This window comes from Hipposideros armiger, unplaced genomic scaffold (assembly GCF_001890085.2).
Source record: "Hipposideros armiger isolate ML-2016 unplaced genomic scaffold, ASM189008v1 scaffold_61, whole genome shotgun sequence".
Lineage (NCBI taxonomy): Eukaryota > Metazoa > Chordata > Mammalia > Chiroptera > Hipposideridae > Hipposideros > Hipposideros armiger.
In genome coordinates this window covers 300,746-327,405 of record NW_017731411.1, presented here as the reverse complement: position 1 = coordinate 327,405, position 26,660 = coordinate 300,746, and the positions used below count along the sequence as shown (strand labels likewise).

At 39.8% G+C, this 26,660-nt stretch overlaps 1 protein-coding gene across 4 annotated transcripts in view; it reads right to left on the bottom strand.

Annotated features, from left to right (window-relative positions):
- MYOCD (myocardin) overlaps positions 1–26,660 on the bottom strand; it is a 109,690-nt gene that overhangs the window by 39,082 nt on the left and 43,948 nt on the right. For 3 of the 4 annotated variants that reach the window (XM_019641497.1, XM_019641498.1, XM_019641499.1), the window contains exons 2-5: positions 20,537–20,602; positions 10,239–10,294; positions 8,691–8,766; positions 5,447–5,608 (exon numbers count right to left, since the gene is read on the bottom strand). In XM_019641497.1, coding sequence (XP_019497042.1) covers positions 5,447–5,608; positions 8,691–8,766; positions 10,239–10,294; positions 20,537–20,602 — 360 coding nt within the window. Of the gene's footprint in view, positions 1–5,446; positions 5,609–8,690; positions 8,767–10,238; positions 10,295–15,448; positions 15,493–20,536; positions 20,603–26,660 lie in introns of all 4 variants that reach the window. The other variant, XM_019641500.1, reaches the window with a different exon arrangement.

Below are 26,660 nucleotides of genomic sequence, written 5' to 3'. Positions count from 1 at the left end.
TTTCTTCCACACCCACAGCTATGACTCTGGTTCACACTTTTACCAACTATCATCAAACAAGTCCAACAACCTCCTAGTAGAGTTCTTTAACTCTGTGACTTCTAATGAGTCCACTTCACACTGCAGCCACAAGGATCTTTTTATGCCAAATGCCCAACTTGCTCGCACACAAAACATAGTTCTTGATCCCACTAGAAGCTCTCCCAATGACTCTCTACTGCTTATTATTAGCAGTATTAATATTAGTATTTTAAATTATGTTCCTCCTTATTGAGGAATTAAAAGAGCACTTAATATGTGTTTCCTTAAGTGATGAGAGAAGTTTGAACATCTCTACTGCTTTAAAGATAACATTTCAAATGACTTTATAGGGGCATCCCAGTCAGGACTCCCTCTCATTTCAAGAGCTGTAACTTTCTGCTCTAATGAAACTATCCTCTGCTACAAACTTTAAAATAAATAAATAAATAAAAATAAACAAAATGACTTTATAACCTGACCAGTGCTACCTGTCAGTCTTTATTACTCATCTCTACCTTCTCAGCTAAGAAGCCATGTCTCCCAGGATGCTTTGGTTATGTACACACATATACATTCCCATTGTGACTTTTATCAGTTTCCTTCATATGAATTATCACAAGGACTGATAGTTTTCTTTTTCGTGCCTCTTTTCTTGCCGAAGAGTAAAGTCCTTGAGGTCAGAAATGAGACGATTTAGCTAATGTGTCACCAGTGTCTTGCTAATTCTATATACATTTAAAAATTGAATCCACCTTGAAGAAAAGCCCCATGAAATAGCCATTATTATTGTTGGGATTTCAGAGAGGAGCAGTTGAGGCACAGTGAGATTAAATAACTCCATGGCTATGTGGCCAAAGTCAGAGTGTGGCTCCGAAAACCAGGCCAATGGATCCCAAAGCTCCTGCTTTCCTGCCTTCAGGCAGCGGCTTCCCATCCTGTCCATTGCTTTTTAAAATAGCCCTAATATTTACTGCTTTCTATCCATTCCATTGACTGTGCTCCTGCTCACGCCCTCCTGACTCCTTATCTGACTGGGTGCATAGCTTTTAACCATCCCTCTGCCTCCCTCTTCTCCTGCGTCTGAAGCCAACTAATATTCCTCACCTCAGCTCTTCTCCTGGGATTCCCCTGCTTAACAACCATGACTTAAAGCAAAATTAAATAGATTCAAGGAAAGACAAGAAACCAACAAAATTTATGAACAAATTCATGAACTGCATCTTTGTAATAATGACCAATGAGAAAGAAAGACTTCTAGCCAGTGTAATGCAAAAGAGAGGCAGGAAGGAGAACAATGTTTGCAATGAAAAAAAGGAGTATAGGCTTCAGAGATGCTTAGAACAATTGCAAGCCAAACTTTATACAACTTTAGGCTAATAACCTTGAAATTCTGGGGGATAATGAGAATTTTTAGAAAAATGTAAACTGTACAAATTACCTTAAGGATAATTTGAATACACAAATAACTATGGACAAAACTGAAGAAAAGCTATCAAAGACCTACTCCTAAGAAAAGTACTGAGCCCCTATGATTTTAACATTTAATATGTTTTCAAGCAACTGATCATTGTGATCATATTCAAATATTTCCCAAACATGAAAGATATGGAAAGGTAATTATAACTTATTTTGTGGAACACGTATAGCCTTGACACTTAAACCAGAGAAATATAAAACAACTCAGACCAATATTATTTATGAACATTGTAGCAGAGAGGACACTCAAAATTTATGATCCCTCTTCCATAGTACAGCAAAATTGCTGGGAAATCACTGTTCAACCAGGAAATAACTTTTCCAGCCATATGTACTATTTTGACAATGGAATGTGAGTGGACGTGATGTGTTCATTTCCAGGCTGAGGCTTTTTAAATATGTGTGTGGGCCTTTTCATTCTTTCTTTCCCCTTGCTTCAGAGGATGATGGGACTCCAGGGCACACAGGTTGGTAAATTATATATGGCCTGTGAGCCTGCTGTCTTTTTGCAAATAAAGTTTTATTAGAACACAGCTATACCCATGTTTTTACTTACTGCCTATGGCTTCTTTCATGTTACAACACCTGAACTGAGTAGTTGTGACAGACAGCTTAGACAGCTTGGCTTCTTTACTATCTGGCCCACTAAGAAAAAGTTTGCAGTAAGGCTGCAGGAGAGTGTTGTGCCTGAAAGAGTTGCCATTGAGAAAAACCCTCTCTGAATTGTTTATGAATAAGATATACTTCCATTGCTGCTGAAGTTTTGTAGTTTGTTTAGCAGCTACCATTATTGAAACTAATAATAAAAGAGAGGCAAAATCTCAAATAAGATACTAATGATTTCTAGAAAAAAATAACCTATGTAGAATTTTTTCCAGAGATGCAAGGTGATTAGGAGAGATAGCAATACCACATTACTAGGTCAAAAACGAAAATCCATGTAACCATCTTTTCATGCATATTGAAAGCATTTTAAAAACAGCATTCATCTTACAAATTACTCTTAGTGGAACAGGATAGAGAAATGCTTCCTTACATTATCTACCTATAGTAAAAGCTAATATCATATATAGAGGTCAATGACTAGAGAAATTCCTATTTATGATAAAAACAAAAAAATAAATGTTATAATCAACAAATTGGGTTGTTGTAAAAGTCATGACGTATTTTTTCTATAATATGTTTTTTGTGCAAAAATGCGTCATGACTTTTCCAACAACCCAATAACATAGCAAAAAACATAACATGTATATGTAACAATGTAATACTGCTTTTTAAGCACCAGCAATGTAGTAATAATAATAATTTTCTATGTACTATATTAATAATTATTAAATTATGTAATAAAATATTATCTATTGCATAATATAAAATAATATAAATTATATGTGCTTTGTATAATTCATACATGTAATTTTATATATGATGTACATCTACATGATATAAGTATCTTATATACAGTAAAATATATTTAACTTGACTTTTATAATATAGTATATTGTACTTTATATTTGTACTTTATAAAATGTACATAATTTGTACAAAATTCATATAATTTACAAATACAAATATATAACATATGATTTATAAATAAATCATGAAAATTACATGTAGTTTATGTAATGAATATTCTGTATTGAATTTTTAAAATTATGTTAATGATATAATGTACTAATAAAATCATAATGCTGCTTTTTATCAGCCAGTGCTCCACAGCAGAAAAAAAAATGAAACAAGAGGCAAATTTTTATCATTTGCAGACAATATGATTGTGCACCTAGATAATCTAAGGTAAACTGAGAAACTATTGACACTATTAAGAAAATCTTCAAAGTTACAAAATCAATGTGCACAATTAATAGGTTTCCCGTATGTCAGCAATGAATGACTTAAAAAAAATGCCTTCCTATGGAAAATAAAAGGAGATTTGAGTAGATGAAGAGAGAGACTGTATTTTTGCCTCATACTTAAGATATCTTAAACACATGAATTCACCATAAATTAATCTATAAATTCACTGCAATTCCAAACAAAATTCTAATGAGATTGAAATTGGCATGTGATAAACTGATTTTAAATTTCACCCAGCATATACTTGTGAGAGTAGCCAAAAAATATTAGAAAGATCAGACCAATGTAAAGAAACTGGTGAAGACAGATACTAAAACAAATTGTAAAATACATCAATAAAATTGTGGAAAACAAAATTAGACCTTTCTCCTAAACCATGCACTTAAATAATTTCATATGCACTAAGGACTGAAATATAAAAATGAAGTGTATAAATGTTAGAAGACAGAATAGGTGAATAACTATATTCTTGAGCTAAGAAATGTTTTCAATAAATAACAAATTCAGAAACCATGAAGAAAAAGATTCATAGATTTAACTATACAGCAATTTAAAACTGCTATAGGTAAAATGCACTCTACACACACTCAAAAAGGCCAAGGAGAAACTGCTAAAAAAATGTGCAATACCTGTGACAGGTGGAGGATGAGTGTGTGTGTGTATATATATATAATATATATATATATATATATATATATAATATATATATATATATATTATATATATATGTATAAGATAATACAAAGCAGTAAGGGAAGAAAATGCTCAATAGAAAAAAGAGGAGTAGCCACGAATTGCCAGTGACACAAAATCACGTGGAAAAATAAAATCTCACCATAAACCAAAGAATGCAAATTAAAATGAGATCTTTTGCTTATATATAAAAATCAATACTACCTTTACATGCATGGAATAGAATGTCCAAAGAAATGATGAAAGATGCCCGATGGAGATGTCTTCCTGCCCTAGAGCCTATCAGAGTCAAGATGAAGACAGTGTATGGTTGAGTAGGCTAGTGTAAATTCAAAGGCTCAGAATGATTGGCGTGGTGGGAGAGAGTGAAGACATATTTAGTGGGCGCTGACAGTTTAGCATAATTGTCCCTCCTAGAGTTGATATTTTCATATTTACAGGTTCCAAATATAAAATTCATGTGACCTTTGGATGGTTGAGTGAGAGTAAGATTTTAGAATGTGGATAGTACATTTAATGATAAGCTTAATAATGAACTTAATGTTTGGTAAAATGGCTTTGTACATACTTTTTGACAATGTGTTGAAACATTGAATTGTGTATTGCTTATTAAATATATAATGCTCAGAGCTGTTTGCAGGCATAATTGGAAGAAAATACGTTTGCCTATGGGAATGTTAAGCTCTCCTTTCTTCCATCTACCATAGTTTTCCCAGGCTCCACCTCACCACCTCTATGAATGAATTCAGTATGCTCAAGCTGTTGGGTCCATTTGGTCTCAACTGTTGAAACAGTCTACAAGGCGATTTTATATAGTTTATGATAGAATTCATGTTTGTGCCTCCTCCTAAGTATATGTACTTCAACTTTTTAGCACACATGAGGGTTGTCAAAGAGTTTTCACAGGCCTATATAACCTGAGCTTCTCTCCAAGGACCTATGAGTTGGGCAGGTATTGTTATCTCCACCTCAGAGAGGTGAAGTGATTTGGGGGACGCCCCAACACACAGCAGCCAAACTGGGCTTAGAGTTCAATCTTCTCTTTCAGGTCCAGTGCTCTTTCTGTTCTACCTGTTCACTTCCCTCTAAAGGAGGAAGGCTAAAGATGGCCATGACTCCTAAGTGGTGAATAGAGGAGACATTTTGAGAATTATATCAAGTCAGGTTCTTAATCTGCTTGACCAGAACAAAATTGGTCTATGTTTACTTGACATTGCAGGGTGAGTGGATGGGAATTTCCCCCTCATTCCCAGGACCTCTGGCTATGGGGAACATCCTGGGACAGCCACCATGGCATGACTCTTGTCCAGGGAGAGGCCCTCACACCCAGGGCCCCAGCATGTTAGAGCCATGGCTGCCCTCAGATCTCAGAGCACAGAGATAAGCATGCCATTTTTTCTACTACCTTTTATGGCCTCTTTCACAGCAGAATCAACAGGGAGTATGTTCTTCTCCACCAGCTCGAGCGGCCCTGGCCGGAGAGCAATTTTTTCATTGAGATCATCTGCGAGTCGGGCTCTTTTCAGCTTCATCTGAGCAGTTGGAATGGACCTCTCTGCAGTGGAGGCTAAGGGGTTGAAATGAAAAGGATCAGTTCTAGAATTTGAAATTTTATTATTATTTTTGCTTCTGTAACTAAAACATTGTGTCACATTGTGCTCTATCATCCTAATAATTTTTCAATGCAATCATCATAATTTCACATGGATTAGCAGCAAAGACTAGATGCTTCCAAATAAAGGCAAACAGACACTCAGGCACACGGAAAAGTTAGAGAAACTTGCTTTGTAAGGATTTTTGAAAAAAAATGTGCAATTTGGGGATTCCATGGGGCCCACATTGCTTGCTGTCCCTAAGCTACAGCATTTGGATGCAAATCCTCTCTGTATATTCCCTGGCACCGGCTAAGCCTGCAGTAAATATTACCTATTATTATAATTAGTTGTAGTGGCATGATTTCTTAAGGCTTTTAAGCTTGTCGATGTGATGCTGGCTGATTCAAATGCCCTGGTCAGTGGTAAAAGAAAAGAAAACTCCTTTGAAACCATTATTTAATTAAACAGAGATATTTTAAAAACTGGATTTATTCACCAGGCAGTTACTGATCATTTAGAGGGTGAGAAGGTCACTAACAGAGCCCCAAATCACCCCTATGCTCTTCTTTCAATTAGGCCCTGACTTATTTCTGTGGAAGAACTTGGAGAAGAAGCTAGTTAACCAGGTGGTGCTATAATGCAGCCCTGGAAGTTAAGATTCCTTAAGAGTTTGCAGCTATACTCTCAACTTTGCAAATTTAGAAGGTGAGATACTTATAGACCAGCCTCTCAACCCCATTGTTCTGTTATTATCAACCTACTAACCCAGGCCTAGTGTCTGATCTAGAAATTTCCATACAGTAGAGGTCTAGGGATAGCTAATTGTTGCAACCGGTCAGACTTGTCTACAAGATGTGTTTGCAAAGCACCTGATGTGAGATGGAAAAATCAATTCTCCAGACCGAAGAATGGGAGCGTGTAAGCCTAAATCCTCACCAACCCCCTCTGGGTCACTGACAGGGCTTCTCGCTGGGCCTCCTGCCTCAGGGATCTTTCCGATCCACCCTACACACCAACGCAAGATTAAGCCTCAGGAACACTCCTTTCTTTCATCCCCCCGAAAAGTGCTCCTCTCTATCCAGGTCTCCTGGCCCTGTTTTGTCAGCTTGCCACACACTGAATCCAGCCCGCTCCATGACCTAAGATTCCCCATTCCCAAACTACGTGTTCTCCTTCTGTCCCTATGTCTTACTGGGTTCACCTTTGTACCTTTGTTACTTAGTTTCCTCACTCTGGCGTGCTTTCTACATTCTCCCCTTCCCTTCCCCCCGTCCCCCAACGTCCTAACTCATCTTTCAGGTCTCAGCATAAAGCCTCTTAAGGCCTCCTATGCTTACAGATCCCTTTTGCTGTGACTGCCTCTAATGGTTACAGACATTGGCCCTTAATCTTATTTTGCTGCTTCCAAAGTTGAAGGGCACTGGTCATTTTGTATCCAGCAGATCCTTGGTGCTCCAGGGTGCTAATTTCCAATTTCTGTTGCAGAGAAGAGAGGACTACATCAGAATCACTAGAGGCACACACCTGAACTGGAGGCCACTGTGGTTCACAGCCTGTTATTTTAATTCAAGACTGTAATGATGTAACAACATTTCTTACGCTTTTTTTATTATAGTACCGCTATGTACTCATTCTCATTAGTGTGGAAAATGCTAAAAAAATAAATGTATACGAAAGACAATGAAAGCATCAGGAAACTCCCCACTTAGAATCAACTGTTTTTACTAGGTGGGTGTTTTCCTTAATTATTTATATTTATTGGTAGGGGTATATTTTTTCATCACAGAATCTGACTGTAAATACAGTTCATGTATATGTTTTTTCTCCCCTGAACTTGATTGTAAATGTAGTTTTGTTTCCCCCCCTTTTTTTTCACTAAACATCATTTTGTAAACCTTTTTCTTATTAAATCATTATTCTTTTAAAGCTAATTTGCAGTGGTTGCAAGGTAGTCAATCATTTGGCTGATATATAGCTTATTCAGCCCACCCCCTATTGTTGGACATGTCACTGTTTGCAATGTTTCACCATCTAAAGTAATTCCATATTAAACATCATTGTACATCAATCTTTGTATGTCTGATTATTTCCTTTGGATAAAATACAGGCATATCTTGTTTTAATGTGTTTTGCTTAATTTGCTTCACAGATGTTGTTTTTACAAATTGAAGGCAAGACCTTCCACCACCAGAAAGATTACAACTAACTTTATTGCAGTACTTGCTTTATTGTGGTGGTCTGGAACCAAACCCAAGGTATCTCCAAGGTATACTTGTACTAGAAATTTATTACTGGGCTAAAGGATGGACACATTTTTAAAGGCATTTGATATACAGAGGGTGTCAAAAAATGTATACACATTTTAAGAAAGGGAAAAAAACTGTATTAAAACTGTAATACTCAATATATACCGATAACAAATGATGAATACAAGTCATATGTATACATGTTTTTGGCACCCCCGGTATGTTGGACATTCCCTAAGTGCTCAAACCTGTTACCTTCTCAGTCATTATATAGTTTCCCGATTTGATAGTCTACATGGTCTAGACCAGGGGTCGGCAAACTTTTGAGATGGAAGAGCTGCCAGGGGTCAGCAAACTGCAACTCGCAAGAGCCCCATGCTGCTCTTTGGGTACGTTCCGTCTCAAAAGTTTGCCAACCCCTGGAAGAACCAATCCTGCCCCTCACAACAATTTAAAAATTATTCAAGAGCCATAAATATATTCTTACAAATAAGGAAAAATTAAAGTAATATTATAAATGAAACTATGATAGTTTTATTTTCATTTTCAATTTTACTTCAGAGCCACATGTACGTACCCAAAGAGTCGCATGTGACTTGTGAGCTACAGTTTGCCAACCCCTGGTGGCTCTTCTGTCTCAAAAGTTTACTGACCCCTGATCTAGAATGACTAAATGCTCAAAAGGACCACTTTTTAATGGCAAGGGACACTTTCTAAGAGGACTCAGCAACTGTCCAAAGACAAAGAACTCTGAGCAAATGGCCCACCATTTGACAGGCACGCCGGCGTATGACTTTGGGCCCCTTACCCTGTAGTATGTGCATATTAACCAGGTCTGCAATCTCGGGCCTGTTTCTGACCTTTCGCTTCAGGGTGTCTTCAGTCTGTGGGCACAAATATAAAATACATTCTGTCATCAACTGCATGCAGGTGAATCACCTAGTCTTAGCTTTCAAAGAAACCCAACTTCTCTTGAAGGGGAAAAGCATTCTGTTTATGACAAATGGAACATGCAAATATCCTTGGTCTGCTACGCTTTGGTGCAAGCACACTTACCAAAGCCTCTCTAGTAATGTTAGGATGGAAAAATAAGATAAAGAGGTAAAAAGCTTGGATTTACATCAGGACCACAAACTTAAAGGCCAGGCAGGTACATGTAGGTAAAATATTACTAAGATTGTGATGATACTAAGCTGCTTGTATTAACGTCAATCCTATTCCATTGCCTTTTAAAACTGCCACATGATTAACTAGGATTCGAGATGAAATGTAACCTGAGTCCATCTACTATCACATGACAACATATGCCCTCCTCCCCTTATTCATCTGACTTCTCTCTTAGGACATGTAAACATGTAAAGCCTGCAGAGTCTGACCTATCATGAGCTGGAAGGACACTTAGAGACAGATCATTTACTGAGTGTCATCATCTTCTCGGTGATGCTGCTGTCTGTGGGGATAGTGTGGGCTGTGGCAGAGCCACAACTGGACCTCAGGTGCCTGACTTCTAGGTCTGGGTTTTTATCCCACTATCTTGAGTCTCCTATTTGGCCCCTGAGAGGGGTTTAGGGGACAACTCCAGTTCTGATAAAAGACAGTTATTCTCCAGGGAGTAGAAACCACAGCCTATCATGAGCATCTCTGAAGAGTTACAGAGTTCTGCTCCTTTCTCCACTCACAGACTAGTTGCAAAGCTAGGACTCTTAGACAAAAAAGTCCCAGGAGCAAGACACCTCCCTTGCATTTCCTTCTCATTTACAGTGCTGATGCTTGCTAAATAGTACTTATATTAGTGATAAGTTCAGGTGGCAAAGGTTGGCTGTGAAGGTACAGAATATATGCCAATGCCCCCCCATGCAAAATAAAACAAACCCAAAACAAAACAACTCCCCCCCAACCCCCAGAAACAGAAAGAGATAAACTCAATGCCTTTTGCCTTAAGTAACTGCAAATAAGCTCTCTATCCACAGGCCCTAACTTACCATTGAGATGCATTTAAAAAGTCTGATTGTTGCTAAGAAAGAACTTTAATGAAAGGTGAGGCAGCTTGCAAACCAACTTTACTTCCCTTTTTCGAGTCTCTGGCTTCTACCGCATCCTTGCAGTGATCTCCCAACATCAGAAAGATTGGGGACATTTTTAAAGCTAAAAAATAGGAGTTTCAGTAGTTGACCCCATTTCCATATGATGTCGGGGCAGTTCATAGGTGTAAGATTCCATATGATGTCAGGGCAGGGAACTGGCAAATTGATGGAGTTGGTTGTAGAAATTCTACCTGCTTTAGCCAAAGCTTAGCCTGCGGAGACCCATACCCTGGAGTCTAAGTTCAGGAAGAGGGCAGTGTGCAAAAAATTACCTTGTCACCATCCGAGTGTTTTCTTTGCACATGGAATACAGTTGGACTTTTCAGGGCTGAAACAGAGAGACAAAGATATGAGCAGCATGGGCTTTGGGGCTCTCGGCAGCATGGCAGCATTTGCTGGTGCGCTTGCTGAGCTGTGCATAGTATGGACGTGGTCGCCTTTACGAGGCCATAAGCAACGGAAGAGCAAAGGCCTAGAGGACTCCAGCTTCCCTGAAGCCACAGGATACAGAGGAAGGTGGAATTCAGGCCTAGAACAGGAAGAACAGCAGAGGCAGATGCGACAGGAAGAGAAATGGCAGCAACAGGGCATTCTGCGTTCCTGAGGAAATACAGGTGCCTGTGGAAAACTGGGGACAGGAGTAATGCTCGAGTTTGAAGGGGAGAGGTAGACTGGAGTGATACCTTCTTTGTGGGAAGGGGGTCCCCTATTGTAGGAAGGGACTTGTACTTTGAATGTGGAACATGGCTGGTTGGTAGGAACATGCAGCTAAGAATCAGACTTGGAGGGCTGGAAGGGATCTTGAAGATAGTGAAATACACCACCAACCCTGAACAGAATAGAGAAACTGAGGCCCACAGAAATCGGTTGATTTACTCAGGGTCACACAATTAGGGTCAGGATCCTAGGTGCTCTGACAACGTAACTTCTGTTAAGGTGTGATGTTCACAATATGAACAAGCAGTAGACACAGGCACCGGTCAGTCAGCACACAGCAGTCATAAACAGCCTGGACCAAGTGCCAGCCTCTATTCTCTCACTATTTACTGTTCTTCCTCCTCACTATCTCTCAGCTCCTCCTCATGAGGATTTAGTAAACTCTTTTGGCTTAGCACAGAAGTAGACCATCGTTCAACAAGATTCTACATTTTTTAAAAATTAGTTTCTTTGGATGCTCTGGGACAGTCTCAATCAGGAACCACAAACAATCACTTTTCATTATAAGGGATGAGGTTCATCAGAGGTTACACATTGCACTGAATATTTTTCTGAATTGTAAGTCTGGACAAGTTAATGAATCACACGACTCAGAGTTCTACTGTTCCTCCAACAGATGTCCACGCTTAAGCTGCCGGCAATGAAATATTCTTCCAAACTTTGGCCAGCATAAAAGACTGGGTTCCTGGCCAGATTGGTACTTGGGGCAGTGTGTGTGTGTGTGTGTGTGTGTGTGTGTGTGTGTGTGTGTGTGTGTGTGTGTTTCAATCCAAGCAGTTTTCAGAAGGGCATGCTGGACATCAAGCAAACTCCACTGCAGTCTGGCAGCTGGTCGACCACGTTATCCTCTACTGAGGACACCGCTTGGGAAGCTATTAAGCATGCTTTCTCTAAATCTCCCTGCCTCATCCCAATGTGAATAATGTTGACAAAGGAACATGCAATGTAGTTCCAGCTGGCTGCCTTGTGCAAAGTGTACTGAACAAGTGTCCTTCTCCTTACTTTGAGCAGAGATTAAGAGGCTTCTCTTCTTATAGGAAAAAAAAAATTGAATATGTTGCTTGAATATCACATTTCCCATTGATCTAACACCAGTGTCTCTTGGCTGCTTCTACCCTTAACTACTCTTAAAGTGGACTTCTTTGCAAAACCCCCATTTATCCCCACTCAGTGGCTCTGAGAAGCTATCTGGAGAAATGAGCAGTTCTACTGCGTTGCTCATTCATTTTCTCTGATTTGGGTCTGGTCAGCAACCTTAGGAAGGAGGCTTGCCTTTTCCTGCACTTGATCACTGTTGTGATGGATACTGAAGGAGTTCTTAAAGCAACTCCTGTTCCCCCAGGCAATGAGATCTTATGAGTCTGCTTGAAGTCCAGTGGGCCTTGGTGAATTTGTACAGTCTGAACTGATAGGTCTTCACCTGTATCTTACACTTTGGGATTCATCTAATTAGGTATTATATATTGGTATAGCTTAATCACTCACATAATCCAGAAAAGGAATTGATGTTAGTTGGGCCTTATTCAGTAGTTAAAAAAAATAACACATTCTTTTCCTTAAGAAGCGACCCTTAAAGGAACAGTATGAATGTATCGTGAGATATCTCTTACATTTCAAACTCAATTGGTTTTAATTGGGTTTAAGATTTAGGAGGAATTTATCTGGTTCTCTTGTCCCTGAAGCTCTTTAATTCTTTTATTAATTGTTCTAAGAAATATTGCATTTCCTGTATCTTAGTTTGTAGAGCTATATAATTCATCACATCTTGGTGTTAACAACTCCCCTGTGAAATGATTCATACAGTCCAGTACTCGGATGCCAGGAGAACAAAGGTCTTCTGGAACCTTCTAACACAGGGTGGGAGAAGCTATGTCCATTTAGCAAGGACTTGGGAAGAAAGCCAAAGAGGTCCACACACTATTCTCCTCAGGGATTAAGGGATGTTATATGGAGCATTGGCTTGAGGTCACACTGTGGAAAGCTATCCTGCCATGGTGCTGCGATTGACATTCGCCTTTTCTGTGACTCCAGAGAATGTGGGTTTTAGCCACCTCCCCTGAGGGCCAGCAAAAGCCACGAGGCACCAGCAGCCCCCAAGTTGACTTTTTGGAAAATACGAAAAGGATCTCTTTTGCTGCTAGCCCTGGGAAGACTGAATGGCAAAATTTCATATTTAAGGGACACTTAACATATTAGTTAAATATTGAAAAGGAATTTGAATTTCTAAATTAGAAAAAGTAAGTCAATGTGATTTCAAATTAAAATACAAGTATGTTTGTACATTCAGTCAGCCACACATCTAACTCATGCCCCTCAGAGGAGGATTAATTGCTTCTCACAAGGGAATTCGTGTTCTCACCCCAGAGTTTAGTAATGGGCTATTCCTATTTCTGTCCCTGCAGCTCCAGCTAATTTGGGTCAGATGTGTGTATAAACATTTGCTTTCTTAGCCTCAGAAAAAGATCCCAAGACAAGAACAGGCCTCCTTCAGTCCCCTGCTCAGCACTTTAATCTGGTGTTCCAACAGGAGCCCAGAGGAAGGAGAAAAATAGGGCCTGGGGCACAGAGAAATCAGTTAAAGAGAGGGGCCTGACTCTCTAGCACAGGGTGGAGGGCCTGGTGTCCCAGAAACTCTGATTGCAGAGGCAGCGCTGTGCCTGAGGCAGGGCCTGCCTTCCATAGGGGTGGTCCCTCGCTTGCTCCTAGGCTTGGAGGGAAGGAATCCAGCTCCTTCAGTGTTTCCCCTGATAAGAATCAAGAGGCAGAATCAAAGAGCCAGTGGCTTGGGGCAGCAGCTGGAACAATGGTCTCAAACTGTGGCCCTCAGACCAGCATCTTCAGCATCACCTGAAAACCGGTCAACAATGCCGATTCTTGGGCCCCTCCCCAGATGTACAGAATCGAAAACTTTAGGAGTGGGGGACCCAGGGGTCTGTGTTTTAACAAGCCCTCCAGGTGATTCTGATGTCCAAGTTTGAGAACACTGCTCTGGAGTTTACAAGGCCAGTGGGCCCTGATTTGGGGTCCTTGGGAATCTGGGAGTTAAAAAAGGGAGTAGTGATTTCTAGGGGTGATTTTCAGTATTTCAAAAAGCAGGGGGGGAAAAGGTATTTGCCCAGAGAAAGGCTGCTTAGGTGAATGGAACTGTCACTTTTCACTGTTGCTACCTAGAGTCATAACAACTTGGTTTGGTGATGGTTGTTCTCATGACAAAGCACTGGCTAGGAAGTTTATGTGCCATTAATCAATCAAGCAATATGCGTATTAACAATTTATGTACGAGCATGTAGTGTTCTTTGGGAAGAAGACAAAAAGCTATTTCTAGCATAGGATGGCAGTGATGGGTATAATTTAAAAAGTCTCTGATAACTAAAATTTTGGGAACCATCCATTTGGGCTCTGTCCTTGCTTTGACATCTATTTTTGGTATAATCTTGAACAAGTCTGGTATTCTTCCTGTGCTCTCAGTTTCCCACTCATAAAATGGGTAAAGCAATGCTTGTCCTCTCGTTGCTTTGCTTTTATAGACAAATTGGATCATGAGTATTTTTCTTCTAAGTAAATGGGATACATGCCATGCATAAGTGACAATGCTTTGGAAATTATATTCTGTCTTTAGGTTGGCTAAATTGCCTATTCAGTACCCAAAGATAGTCTTAGGGGTCTGAGGAGAGTGCGTTTTCCCAGTGTAGCTTTGTAATATTTAAGATCTGGCTTGTGTACTTGGAGAAGTTGATGCAACATACAAGGTGTTATCAAACAATATGGTGAATGTTTAAATTAAAAAAATTATTACAATAAAAGATGCATTGCCATTAGTCCCCCTCAAAATACCCCCCCCCCCTTGCTTTGAACACACTTATTCCATCGTTTTTGCCACTTTCTGAAGCAGTTCTGGAAGTCTTCTTTCGTGAGTGTCTTTGGTTGCGCTGTCGTGGCTGCCTCGATGTCCTGAATCATTTTGGCTTTGGGAAAGAGCCAGAAGTTGCACGGTGCCAGATCCAATGAATAATGTGGATGAGGACACACTGTAATGTTTTTATTTGACAGAAATTGCTGTATACCAGAAGTGATGTGTGATACGGAGCGTTGTCATGATGGAGGATGAAGTAAAGACACTCACGAAAGAGGACTTCCAGAACTGTTTCAGAAAGTAGCAAGAACGATGGGATGAGTGTGTTTGAAGCAAGGACAGGGGGTCGGGGGGCGGTATTTTCAGGGTGATTAATTTTGAGGGTGATTAATGGCAATGTGTCTTTTACTGTAGTACTTTTTAAAATTTAAACATTCACTGTATTTTTCGATCACACCTCATCCGTGAACACTTTGGGATCTCAGAAGGGTACAGAGACAAATTCAAAGAGTGGTTTAAAAAGTAATGATTGGTTTACTAGTTTCTAAGGAACAAGAAACCAGAACATTGAAGGAAAAAGGGTGACAAGAAGGAATTTAGGATTGTTGACCCAAATGGGTTTGCCATGAAAATCTAGGGTGCCTTTTCTTATCTCTGAATTTGAGAGGTTAGAAAGGAGAGAAGAGGCAGACAGATTAAAACCCTTGTGCCGTGTTCTGCTCAAACAGCCAACAGTGTGTGGTAGGGTGCTGTAGGGAGAAGCCAAGTCAAATGAAGGCACTGAGAAAAGAAAGATAGGCTTTGCCCAGTCAACTTCTCAAAACTAGCATGAAGCTGCATGTGGTGTGGGACGGGAATTGCCCCAGTCATTCTTCTCGCTATGCAGGAGTATCACAGAATTCAGGGATTTACCAAGGCTTTGCAGTAAGTATGTGGTTGCTGTGGCTTGGATTAGTCTGCAAAACAAATAAAGGCAGCACCATTCATAGACAGCTCATTGTATCTTTAAATTCATTTACATTGATCAGATCATGGAACCAAAGCTGCCCAGACATTTCATTCTGGCCAGCAGAGGCTTTCTCTGAGTCTTTGTGGAGAAGTCACAGTCTCTCTGGGTCCCCCTTGATCCTACACAATCCACTTCAGTTCTCTAATCCTGTTTTCTGCATTCTAGGAAAATAAGCTAAATATACCCGCCTCTCCCCTGGGTTCATATACAATAGATTAACCTCTCTTTTATAGCAGAGGGAGAGGGAAAGAGAAAGTAATTTCTTTCCTTCAGTCCTCCAGGATACCGACTCCCATGTAGTGATGTGACATCCAGTATTGTTAATGGGGACAGTTAAGCAGGGGTGTGGCCCATTCTAGACTGTAAGCAATTTGAAAAAGAATTCATGTCTGATTCTTCTTGTACTCTACAGGGCGGTTCTCACAGCAGATGATCAAATAGTGACTTAATTGCTTTATGACCATTAACTGCATCGAATCCATATACTAGCTGATCATCCTTCTGCACTAAGGCTTCTGAAGTGGTTGGAATAAAATGGTGTCATTTGAGATTCTACGCAGGAGAGTAATGCCTGAGGGAAATAACTGTAGGTGAGAAAATTTGCACCACGAATTGAAGAGGTCTACAAAGGGAGGTCTACAAAGGGAGGAGGCTCACTTTGTGCTCTGTCCTACAGACATGAGAAAGTTAGGGAACCTTGATGTCCTCTTGCAGCCCAGAAGGGAAGGGCAGTGAAACCATTCCCTTTGAATTCTAGTTGATGATAACAAAGTAGGCAATTTGAAATCTCCATTCTGAGATTCAGAGATAAGAGTTTGAAAATGAGTCCAAACAATAAATTCTTAAATATTTCTTAAGTTATCTTCAAGAAGATAGTTACTAAGATTTTATGACTATTTTGAAAGTGTGAATTCCACAATTGATATTATAAATGTAAAAGCAATCTTAGAATTGGCTGAGGCCCATGCTCCTGGCCTGGGAACTCTTTTCCCTTGTTTAAAGTTATTCTAGAGGTTCAGTGTTGGCCTCAGAACCCGCCCCTCCCACCCCCCCAATTTACTCAAAGTCAAGGAACAAAGCCTTTAAACTCATTCAAAGCACCTGATGGGAAGTCCTAAACCCATAATGCATGCAAATAAGAAATAAGTAAATGTTTAAGGGAAGTGATTAAGGGGGATTATAAAAGAGAATTTGTCCACAATTGCTGTGGGCTCTTTGTTACTCATAGGCAACCTCAAAACCTACAGGATGTGTGGCCAAGAAGAAGGAAAGAATTAAATTCAATCCACTTGGACTAGTTTCATTAGTCAACTGAAAATTATGCATGACTTGGTTCACTGGAGTCAGTGGGGGTGGGAAACCTTACAATTTAACCATCAATTTGGCATGTAGTTGAATTGCGATCTGCCATATAGCTAAGTCAGTGGAATTCTTCATTGAATCTTGGTCACGGTGAAGCAAAGATTATGATGTAGAACCTAAAGCCATTTCAAAATCCATAGGTTTGTCTTTGATGTTTTCATATATTTATATCTATATCTATATCATCTATATCATCTATGTTATCTATCATCTATCTCCAGCTGAATTTTTTGGCCACAAAATGCTTTATGTTAGAAACTTAAGTGCTTTAAAAGTTTAGGTGATTCCTTTTGAATATTTGAGAAAAGAGCCCTGCTGTTTAGGGATCAGAAGACACAGGCTCTGGTCTCAGCTCTGGCACAATGCACAATAGGAGGTGGTTGCATTTTTCCAATGGACAAGCCCTTGAGGTGTAACCTAAGCTTAAACTCGAGACTAATTCTGCCAAAGGATAGCAGGTGTTTCTGTTGACCTGCTGAAAACAGTAGTGCCATACAGTAATAACGTAAGGACAATTTACTTGGCATCAGCTTTCACTTTAGGCAATTTATGATGTTTTAAAATGTGGGGGAGGATTGCAATTATTTCAAATTTTATCTATAAAGTGAGATTTTTATTAATAATTTTATTGTGCATGGACTTAAATTCTCACAATTCAAATCTGCAGAAAATAGAACCAGATTGGGACCTGGCTTTGGATGTTCGAAAAATTGCCTAGGTCCCCTCAACCTCAGTTTTGCAAACATTAAAGACAATGGGACTTGAACTAGGTCAGGGATTTTCAAACCCTATTTTGAAGAGAACCAGCTCTCTGGGGAGGGTAATGAGGGGGTGTCCAGAAGTGATGAGGGGGACTGAATAAATGGGGCAGAGGCTTCCCAACCTGTTTTAGCCAGTGCATACATACACGACATAAGATATCTTTAACAAATAAAAAAATTGAAAACCATGAAATTAGATGATCTCTAAGGACTATCAGTTTTTTCTTCCTTCCATTGTATCCTCTTCCTTCTACCTTTTCTCTTTTATTCTGTTTCAAAAAATTCAAATAATAGAATGAAGAAATCAAAAGCCCTCTTGTGGAACGTAACAAGTGTCACATTGAATGATACTTAGGTGTGTTTTTCGACACCCTTTCCCCTAAAATCTTGGGTTTCCCCATAAGACTGTCTTGTTGACTATTGTGCCTAGAGCGTCTGGCCAATTACCCTGCATATAGTCTGGTTTATAATGACATGTGTGGAATTCGATGGAATTGAAAAGGCCTTGAGACTGCTGACTCCTCTTTCCTCTCCATGGTTGCATTTACACACATACCCATAGGTGCCTGAGTAAACAGCCTGCTCTAACCGCATTAGACTGAATGTTTAATCTCTGACTGGGTTGAAGAGGCTGGACATCTCCTCCCTGCCCCCAGTCTCTTGGCAGGTAAAGAGATCCACCTGGGTCTAGCTTTCTGAGAAGAGCTAAGTAGTCACGATTTGTGCAGGCTGGACCTGCAGTGTGCACCTGCTGTGGCTTTGACCTTTTTCCACAGCGAATCTGCACCTCTGGAAAGCCTCGCTGAGAGGGAGTGGCTGAAGACTAAAGAAAAGAAATGATGTTTAATTAATCTTTATCATTTGCTAAATTAAAAAGAAAAAAGAATTTCGTTACTCACATAACTTGTTCCAGTAATTATCTTAATGATGCAATGGACTATGGATACAAAATTTCTGCCAAGCAGTATTTTGTTAATATGTACATTATTCAGTTCTGGAAATCCTGGATAACAAAATAAATCCCCAATGGACCCTACTACACAAATGGACTTTTGAATTACACAACTTACACAGGGATGTTATTTAAAAATGCAACATAGGATTAATTCTTTATTAGGTGTTTTTACTGATTCCCAGATATTAAATCCTATTAATCTAAATGAATGAATGAATGAATGAATGAATTAATTAATTAAAAGTTTATTCTCATCCAAACGCCAGCTGCAAGACCCAGGCTCAGAAAATTTAAGCATATGGGTCGAACTTTAAATCAGTTGTGAACAGCCTGAAATGACTGATAGGTCCTGGTTCTATCCTCTCCATTTGCCTTTCTAAAATTAAGGAAAAGAAACACCAGTGCGGGGATGGATTATTTTAATACTATTCAAATTGATGGCTTGTCACATATTTAAGGGTACATGGTACCGATTGTGGTCTGCTGAAAGGATCCTAGTGGGCCTATACTTGTCTACAATCTTAGTAATTCTTCAAGATAATGGTTAAACAAATTGGATTCTACACATCAGTGACAGGATTCCTAAACAGACTGGCTTGGTCAGCTTTGAGTGAAGTTCCATTTACGTAACCTGAAATGTGTAGACCTTTGGTCTCTTCTGTCCTGAGCCCCTCCACAGGTAGGCTGACGAAGAGCAGCAGGCCACACACAGGCTTGCTTCTTTAGCTGCTCATCATAGTTGTTCCTATTGTTTAAGCAGCTTTTATGTCCATTTTTTTTTTTTAAGCTGAGCCATCCTGCCACGTGTTGGCAGCTCAGCAGCTGCTCAGCTCGGGCCGGGACTCGAACTGCTGTTGCTCAGAGCTCGCACCCTTGAGCGAGCTCTTAACCAACTGAGCCACTCGGCCGGCCCAGTTTAAGCAGCTTTTAAATTGCAGGGTGAGCTGCTTCTTTTGTGCTTAGCAAACCTCTCAGAAAGTTATTCCATTATAAGGTCACTTGCTGATTACTGTTTGTAGGACTCAGCCATAAAAAAAAAAAAGCTACTTTGAAACACAACTGGAAAAGCTTGAAAAATCCTCAGTTCTGTTTCGGCTCTGAAGCACTACTGTACTTAAAATTGTGGATCATAGAGCTCTAATATTACTAACTGCGGGACATTTTATCAAGGGCAAACTTCCACTTGTTTCATACTAAACTCTGAAGTACTAGTCATGACAGGGACCTGGATTCTTACAAGAGTTATATAGATCTTCATTTTTAAGCTTTATTGGGAGAGAAAGTTAGAAAATATGACCCAAAGGAGCTTAAACTGTGACTTCATTCACCCAGAGCACCCTTTTCGCTATTTCTATAATTACCAAGAGTTAGCTTTAACTGCTAAATTGGTAGAAAATTTCAAATATATCTACTAAAAGATATGATTATCCTTCTTCTTTAACCCAAATTATGGCCAGTAATTCAATGTTATACCGTTTATGCTAGAATGGTATTGCTACTTAGTAATCCAGAAAGGAAGCACGTGACAATATTCAATTAACTGTGGATTCGAGTACTTCAAACAGAAGTGAGACTGAGAAAGTGAGAAAAAGATGATGTGATTGATGCTCCTGGGAAGAATAGTGATTATATCCAATTTTAAAAGTAAGAAAAGGGATGCCCATAGTGATTTATATTTACCCTAAAACCAAACCCACCACATTAGAATTTTAAGTAAAACCTATATCATTAAAGGGAAGCCTTTGTGGGTAAGTAGCATTTGAGGCAAAGGATCCACAGTGTGGGGTTTCTGCTGACTTAGAGCCTATCAGGATCCACGGGCTTAGCGAAAATGACCTTTGAGGTGCTGTCCAGCGCCCAAATCACGTGGCCCCATGGTAATAGGTCAGTAAATAGAAGACTCAACTACTCACGCGGTATTATGCCTCGGTTAGCCAGTTGTTCCTGGGTCCTTCTCTGTTGAAGTCGTAACTGCAAAACTTAGAAAAGGAAGGGTCAGTTTGTGAATTAGGCTAAGTAGGATCACAATCACTTATATTTACATCATACTTTGTTTTTGCATATCACTTCTCATTTTATTTCTGAACAGTTGTGAAAGTTTGTGTAAGGCACATTTTAATTTCTGTGGTAGACACGGAGAAAGAAGGGTGAGAGAAGCCGAGAAGGTTGCAGGGTTTTGCAGTAAGTTGGTATCAACCTAGGATAACACTTCTTTCCTCTTTGAAGTGAAAATTATTTTCAGAGCACCATGCTCCCTCTCTCCCTACTATACTACTTGGGAGATAAATACCATCAATTTCTTCTGGGAATTTGTCTGTAATTTCAAGAGAAGAGACAGAGTAAAGAAAACATAGGCTTTGGAGTCTCACATGGGTTTATATCCCATCTCTAGCTCCTTCATAGGTGAGTTATTCTGGGCAAGAACTCTCTGACCCTCAGTTTTCTCATTTGCAAATGGGAACAATGCCTACCTTATAGTATTGCTATAAAGTTTGAAAAAACAATGTATGCAGGTTGCTTAGCAGAGTGTCTGGAACATAATATGTCATGTTGATCCTATTATCAAAAGATATGATAATAGAATCAATGGTAGTAGTATGAGACTCTGGAATGCATTGGTAAATTCAAAGAAGGGCTCCTGGTGTCATGCTTTGCTTAGAGAAATTAAAACATTGTAAATCATCCAAACTATACTCTATATTACAAAAATCTATGTTATTATCCATAGCACAGATTCTACATCATATACATATACATACATACAAGTAGTAAATATATACATTATGAGTGTAGTGTTTGTGATTTTTCTCCTTCACCCCTCTACTCCAAACACATTCTATCTTTCAACATTTATCCTTTTCCTTATGGCTATTCTATTTTCTCAGGGAGGTTCTGAGTTCACCATCTTGGTTCTTGGGTTTAAGTTGCTCAGAATAAGCACAGAAAAAGCTGACATTTGACTACACTGAAAAAGAAGTGGAATTCCTCAGTGGCTCAATAAATAATCTATGCCATCTGCATGGCAGAGTTAAAGGCAAGAAACTAAGTTATAACAACCAAAACAAGAACAGCAGCAACCACTGCAGCTGCACTGATCATTGGCCATGAACGAGGGATTGTGCTAGTGCTTTATATGTATTGTGTCCTCCATATTCTTACTTGGAGGAGATAATAGGTCCTCCATATTAAGCCCTCTTATCCACTTCACTCTACTAAAGATCACTCACTTTTGCAAAGAGAGATCAATTTAGGATTCTTTTGTGAATAAAATTATCTTATTTTTAGAAAAATAAATAAATTATAAAAACAATAGGAAATTTGTGAGGCAGTTGCAAATTTAATACTGACTAGGTATTTGATGAAATTAAATAATTGCTGATTTTTAAAGATATGATAATAGTATAGTGTGATTTTGCTAAGACTTTATTTTTTAGTGACACATGCTTAACTGTTTATGGATGAAATGCTATGATGCCTGGGATTTGCTTCAAAATAATGTGGGAAGGGAGAATGGAAGATTCAGATGAAATAAGAGTATTCATGAATTAAAGTTGAGTGGTGATGGGTACATGGGGATTCGTTATACTATTCTATTTGTTTTTGTTTTTAAATCTTCCTTAATTAATTTTTTTAAAACTATAAATAATCTATGAGGCATAAAAGGAATATGAGATTGGACTGGAAAACTATATTCCAAGACATACGCAGGTGAGTAATTGAAAACTGTGCCAAGAATCCTCCTTGCTCAGGAGCAGGAGGGGGTCCAAGCCTCAATCTAATAGGGTTTTTAGTAGGGGTACCAAAGCAAGAGGTTAATCTCTACCATCTCCTGTACCCCAACCCACAACAGAACAAGCATTGGTCATGGAAAATGGGATTGTCTGTCTGCAGGTGGGAGCAGCGTCTTGGGAGACACAGGTGTGGGATTCGAGATTGTTGGCAATACTTAAGAGGGTTAAGAATCCTTCGTTGTCTGAAACTAGCAACTGGTCATCCTATGCCTTTCTCCCAATCCCTGAAATCAGATCAAAACACAAGTGTCAGAACATCTCTTTTTCCTTCAGGCTGTGCTCACCTGTGCATCAGACAATCTAACAGGTATCCACAAGGGCACTTTGTGAGGGTACCACCGAGAATCACCTAACCTGGGAGGAATGTCAGTACCGTGAAAAAAATACTCCAAACTTACCATGAAAGAAGGTATACTCAGGATTACAGTGTGAACAATGGAACAGGTCTTTGTTAGAGACAGGCAAGAAAATATTCATTAATTAAAAATAAACTAAACTACCTCACACCCATTAGGATGTATATATAAAGTGTTGGTGAGACTGTGGGGAAATTGGAACCCTTGCATATTAGTAGTGGGAATATAAAATGGTGTAGCTACTGTGAAAAACAACATGACAGCTCCTCAAAAAATTAAAAATAGACCTACCAATTGATCCAGCATTCCCACTTCTGAGTATATATCCCAAAGAAATGAAAGCAAAGACTTGAAGAAATACTTGTACTTCCATGTTCAATAATAGCCAAAAGGTGGAAGTGACCCATATGACCATGAGCAGATGATTGGTTGAACAAAATGTGGATATACATACAATAGAATATTAGTTGGCTTAAAACGTAAGGATATTCTGACACATGCTACAACATGGATGAAGCTTGAAGGACATTATGCAAAGTGAAACAAATTAGTCACAAAAGGATAAATGTTGTATGAATCCACTTATACGAGGTGACTAGAGTAGTCAAATTCATAGAAAGTAGAATGGTGATTGCCAGAGGCTGGAAGAATGAGGAGTATTGTTTAATGGGTATTCAGTTTCAGTTTTGCAAGAAGAGATAGCTGAAGATGGATGGTTGGTGATGGCTGCACAACAGTGTGAATGTATTTAATGCCACAGAACTGTAAACTTAAAAAAGGTTAAGATGGTAAATTTTATATTATGTGTGTTTTACTAAAATTTTTTAAAAATTAAGATTGCAAGGTCAAAGTAAAACTTAAACTCAAATGGATGGCTGTATATTGGAATGAATATAGTTAAAAATGAATTAGTAAGCTAGAAAATGGAGCTGAACGTTTCTCTTAGAATGTAACCCAAAGGTATAATGAGGTGGAAAGCAAAATCAATATGCACTCAGTGTAGAGACACTGCAAAATATAGAAAAGCTTCCAGGAAAAAAAACTTATCCCTGAACTAGAGATAACAATTATTAATATTTGATTTGTGTACTTGAGTTTCTTTCCCCCTCATATTTATATGGGATCATATTATAAGTTTTCCTTCATTAGCTGCTTTCTATTAGTAATATATCACACATGTACTCCCATGTCATTTAATATCCTTCAAAATGTATTATTTTAGTAGCTGCACAGTATTTTATTCTTTGGTTATTCTATAAGTTATTGAACCAAATGCCCATTATTGGGTATTTAGTTTGTTTTCAATATGTTGCTATGAAAAAACAGCAGTGAAATGTCTTTGTGGTTAATTTTGGGCCACATACTCAATATTACTTTAGGATACACTGTTAGAAGTATAATTGTTTGGTTACAGGAAGTATCAAATTTGAAGGCTTTGGTGCAGAGGGCAAATAGCTCTCGTGAAAGGTTGCTCTGGTTCTCTTCTCACTAGTGAAGTATGGCTGGGTTGCCCACTGCCCTTGGCCTTGCTGCTCTTACCACTTGGAAGCTGCTACATTCCTTCCCACTGGAGCTGGTGGCTTGGCTCCAAGCCTAAAGAGAGTGGCCAGAAGGCCAAGGCCAAGATGGCTTGGCAGTGGAATTTGTCCCTGGGTGGCTTCTTCTCCAGGTTTGGCAAAGCTCTGATGCTGGAGGTGGGGTTGGAATGAACACCTCTCTTTCTGTGGCTGCTTCCTCCTGCACATGGGAGACCCCTGATGCTTTGGGTAAACCCCTGTGCTTGGTGAGGCAGCCTTTCCCTCTGGGCACAGCTGTCCTCAGCTATTACGTGGCCTCCTTCCTGGGCCATCTGTTCGTGCTTTGCTGAGCAGCACCTCTCTCCCTGCTTTCAGCCTGCTATGGCCATTTGTGTCCCTAAAGCTCTTGGCAAACCTCCACTGATCCACCGTAGTTAAAAATACTCTGAGAAGAGGGTTGCTTTTTGGCCCATGCTTTCCCGTACTCCCAGTTCTAACTCCCTACCACCTACAAATTACAGGTATTCATGTGGTTTTTTCTTCACTTCCTTTGAGGTCATATGGTCATCTCTGGGTGGTGAAGGAAAGTGATTTCTTGGTGTCTTTTCCAAGACATCCCAATATGTTCTTTTATGGTTCTGGCATTTGGGTGTCAGACTTTGTAAGCTTCCAGAATCAAAGCTATTTTTTCTCTCTATTTTTGCATTCTTTCCTCAGAATTGGGAGTCTTATGTTTGTGTTCAAGTTGCCTCTTTACTCAGAAGTCCTCCTGATTCTGATTTCGATTCTGATTTCCTCACCTGGCTCTTTGTGTTCAGTACTACACTATTTCAGTTATTCTAGACGTATGATTGATTTTCATGTCTAGTAGGGAGAATCTTACGTATTACCCTTAAAAAAAAATGCTTCTTGGCCGGCCGAGTGGAGCATTGGTTAAGAGCTGGCTTGGGACGCCAGAGGGCCCCAGTTCGGATCCCACATATGAGGGCCAGTGACACTGCCCTCTACAGCTAAGATGCTGAACAACAGCTCAACCTGGAGCTGGGCTACCATGAGTTGCCGGGTGACGGTGTAGGCTGCAGCCCCTGCTGCAGTGGGTTGCCATGGGCTACTGTGTGTAGCCAGCAGCCGCCATAAGCGGCCGTCCAGAAGCCGGCAACTGATGTGCCTCACCCGGGAGGAGTGCAGTGATGGTGCCAACTTGGGCCAGTGAAGCGATGTCCTCCACAACTAGACTGAAGAACAAAAGGACAGCAATTTGTCTGTTCCCCTTCCCCCAATTCCCCAGAGCTGTTCCCATCCCCCAATTCCCCAATAAAAATCTTAAAAAAAATGTATACACATTTAAAAAAAAATGCTTCTTGACTACTGTATCCTGTTCCTCTCCCTCACCTCCCCCATGAGCTTTAGGACCAGAGTAGCAAATTCCACCACTATCTTCTGCCAAGCACTACCACCCTGAAAGAAGAGGGAATATATACTTTTAATATTCTATAATCCTATGTGTAAACCCCATTCATTCAGAGAAGCAGCCCTCTGCTTAAGGGTTATTAAAGAATATATAGAAACTTTTGAATCAAGTACAGTGCAAGACCGGGAATAGGTTCTCTGCATGCAGCTGGGGCTGAGACTGGGGACCCAACTCAAGAGTGGGAGCTAAAATATCTCTGCATACCACTGGGTCGCAAGCAGAACACGTCACTTGCCCGTGCCCAGGAGAGGAAGGATCAGGGGCCACTGAGCAGGTATCTTGAGGGCTTCAGGTTAAAGATGTGAGAAATACCAGGATTGATGGACCTTGTCACATTTCTGTCATCCCATAGACAGCCACGTCTGTCACCTGCAGAGAGCTAGGGGGCAGACCTTTCTTGATGCAAATGGGAGGCAGCTTATGGAGCAAGGGTGTTGGGAGTGGAAAGCATAGACTCAGCTCTGACTCCACCCAGCTGTGTAACCTTAGGCAAGCCACCATGCCTATGAGTCCTAGTCTTCTCATCTGTATATAGTAATGATATTAATATTAATGATAAATCATAATCATAATGTCACAGGTTACTGGGATAGACTTAGTGAGTTAACCACTTTTTAAATTATGCAAGACTATCAAATACCTTTCTGTTTTATATTGATAATGGTTCCTTTGGGAGAAAGCCTACCCATTTGGTTCTGGTTATAGAATCTGAAGAAAAGGGAGCTTTAAGTTGCAGGGGGAGCACTAATATATAACTTAAAAAGTCATCGTTGGGGCCGGCCGAGTGGCGCGATGGTTAAGAACTGACTTGGGATGCCAGAGGGCCCCAGTTCGGATCCCACATATGAGGGCCAGTGACACTGCCCTCCACAGCTAAGATGCTGAACAACAGCTCAACCTGG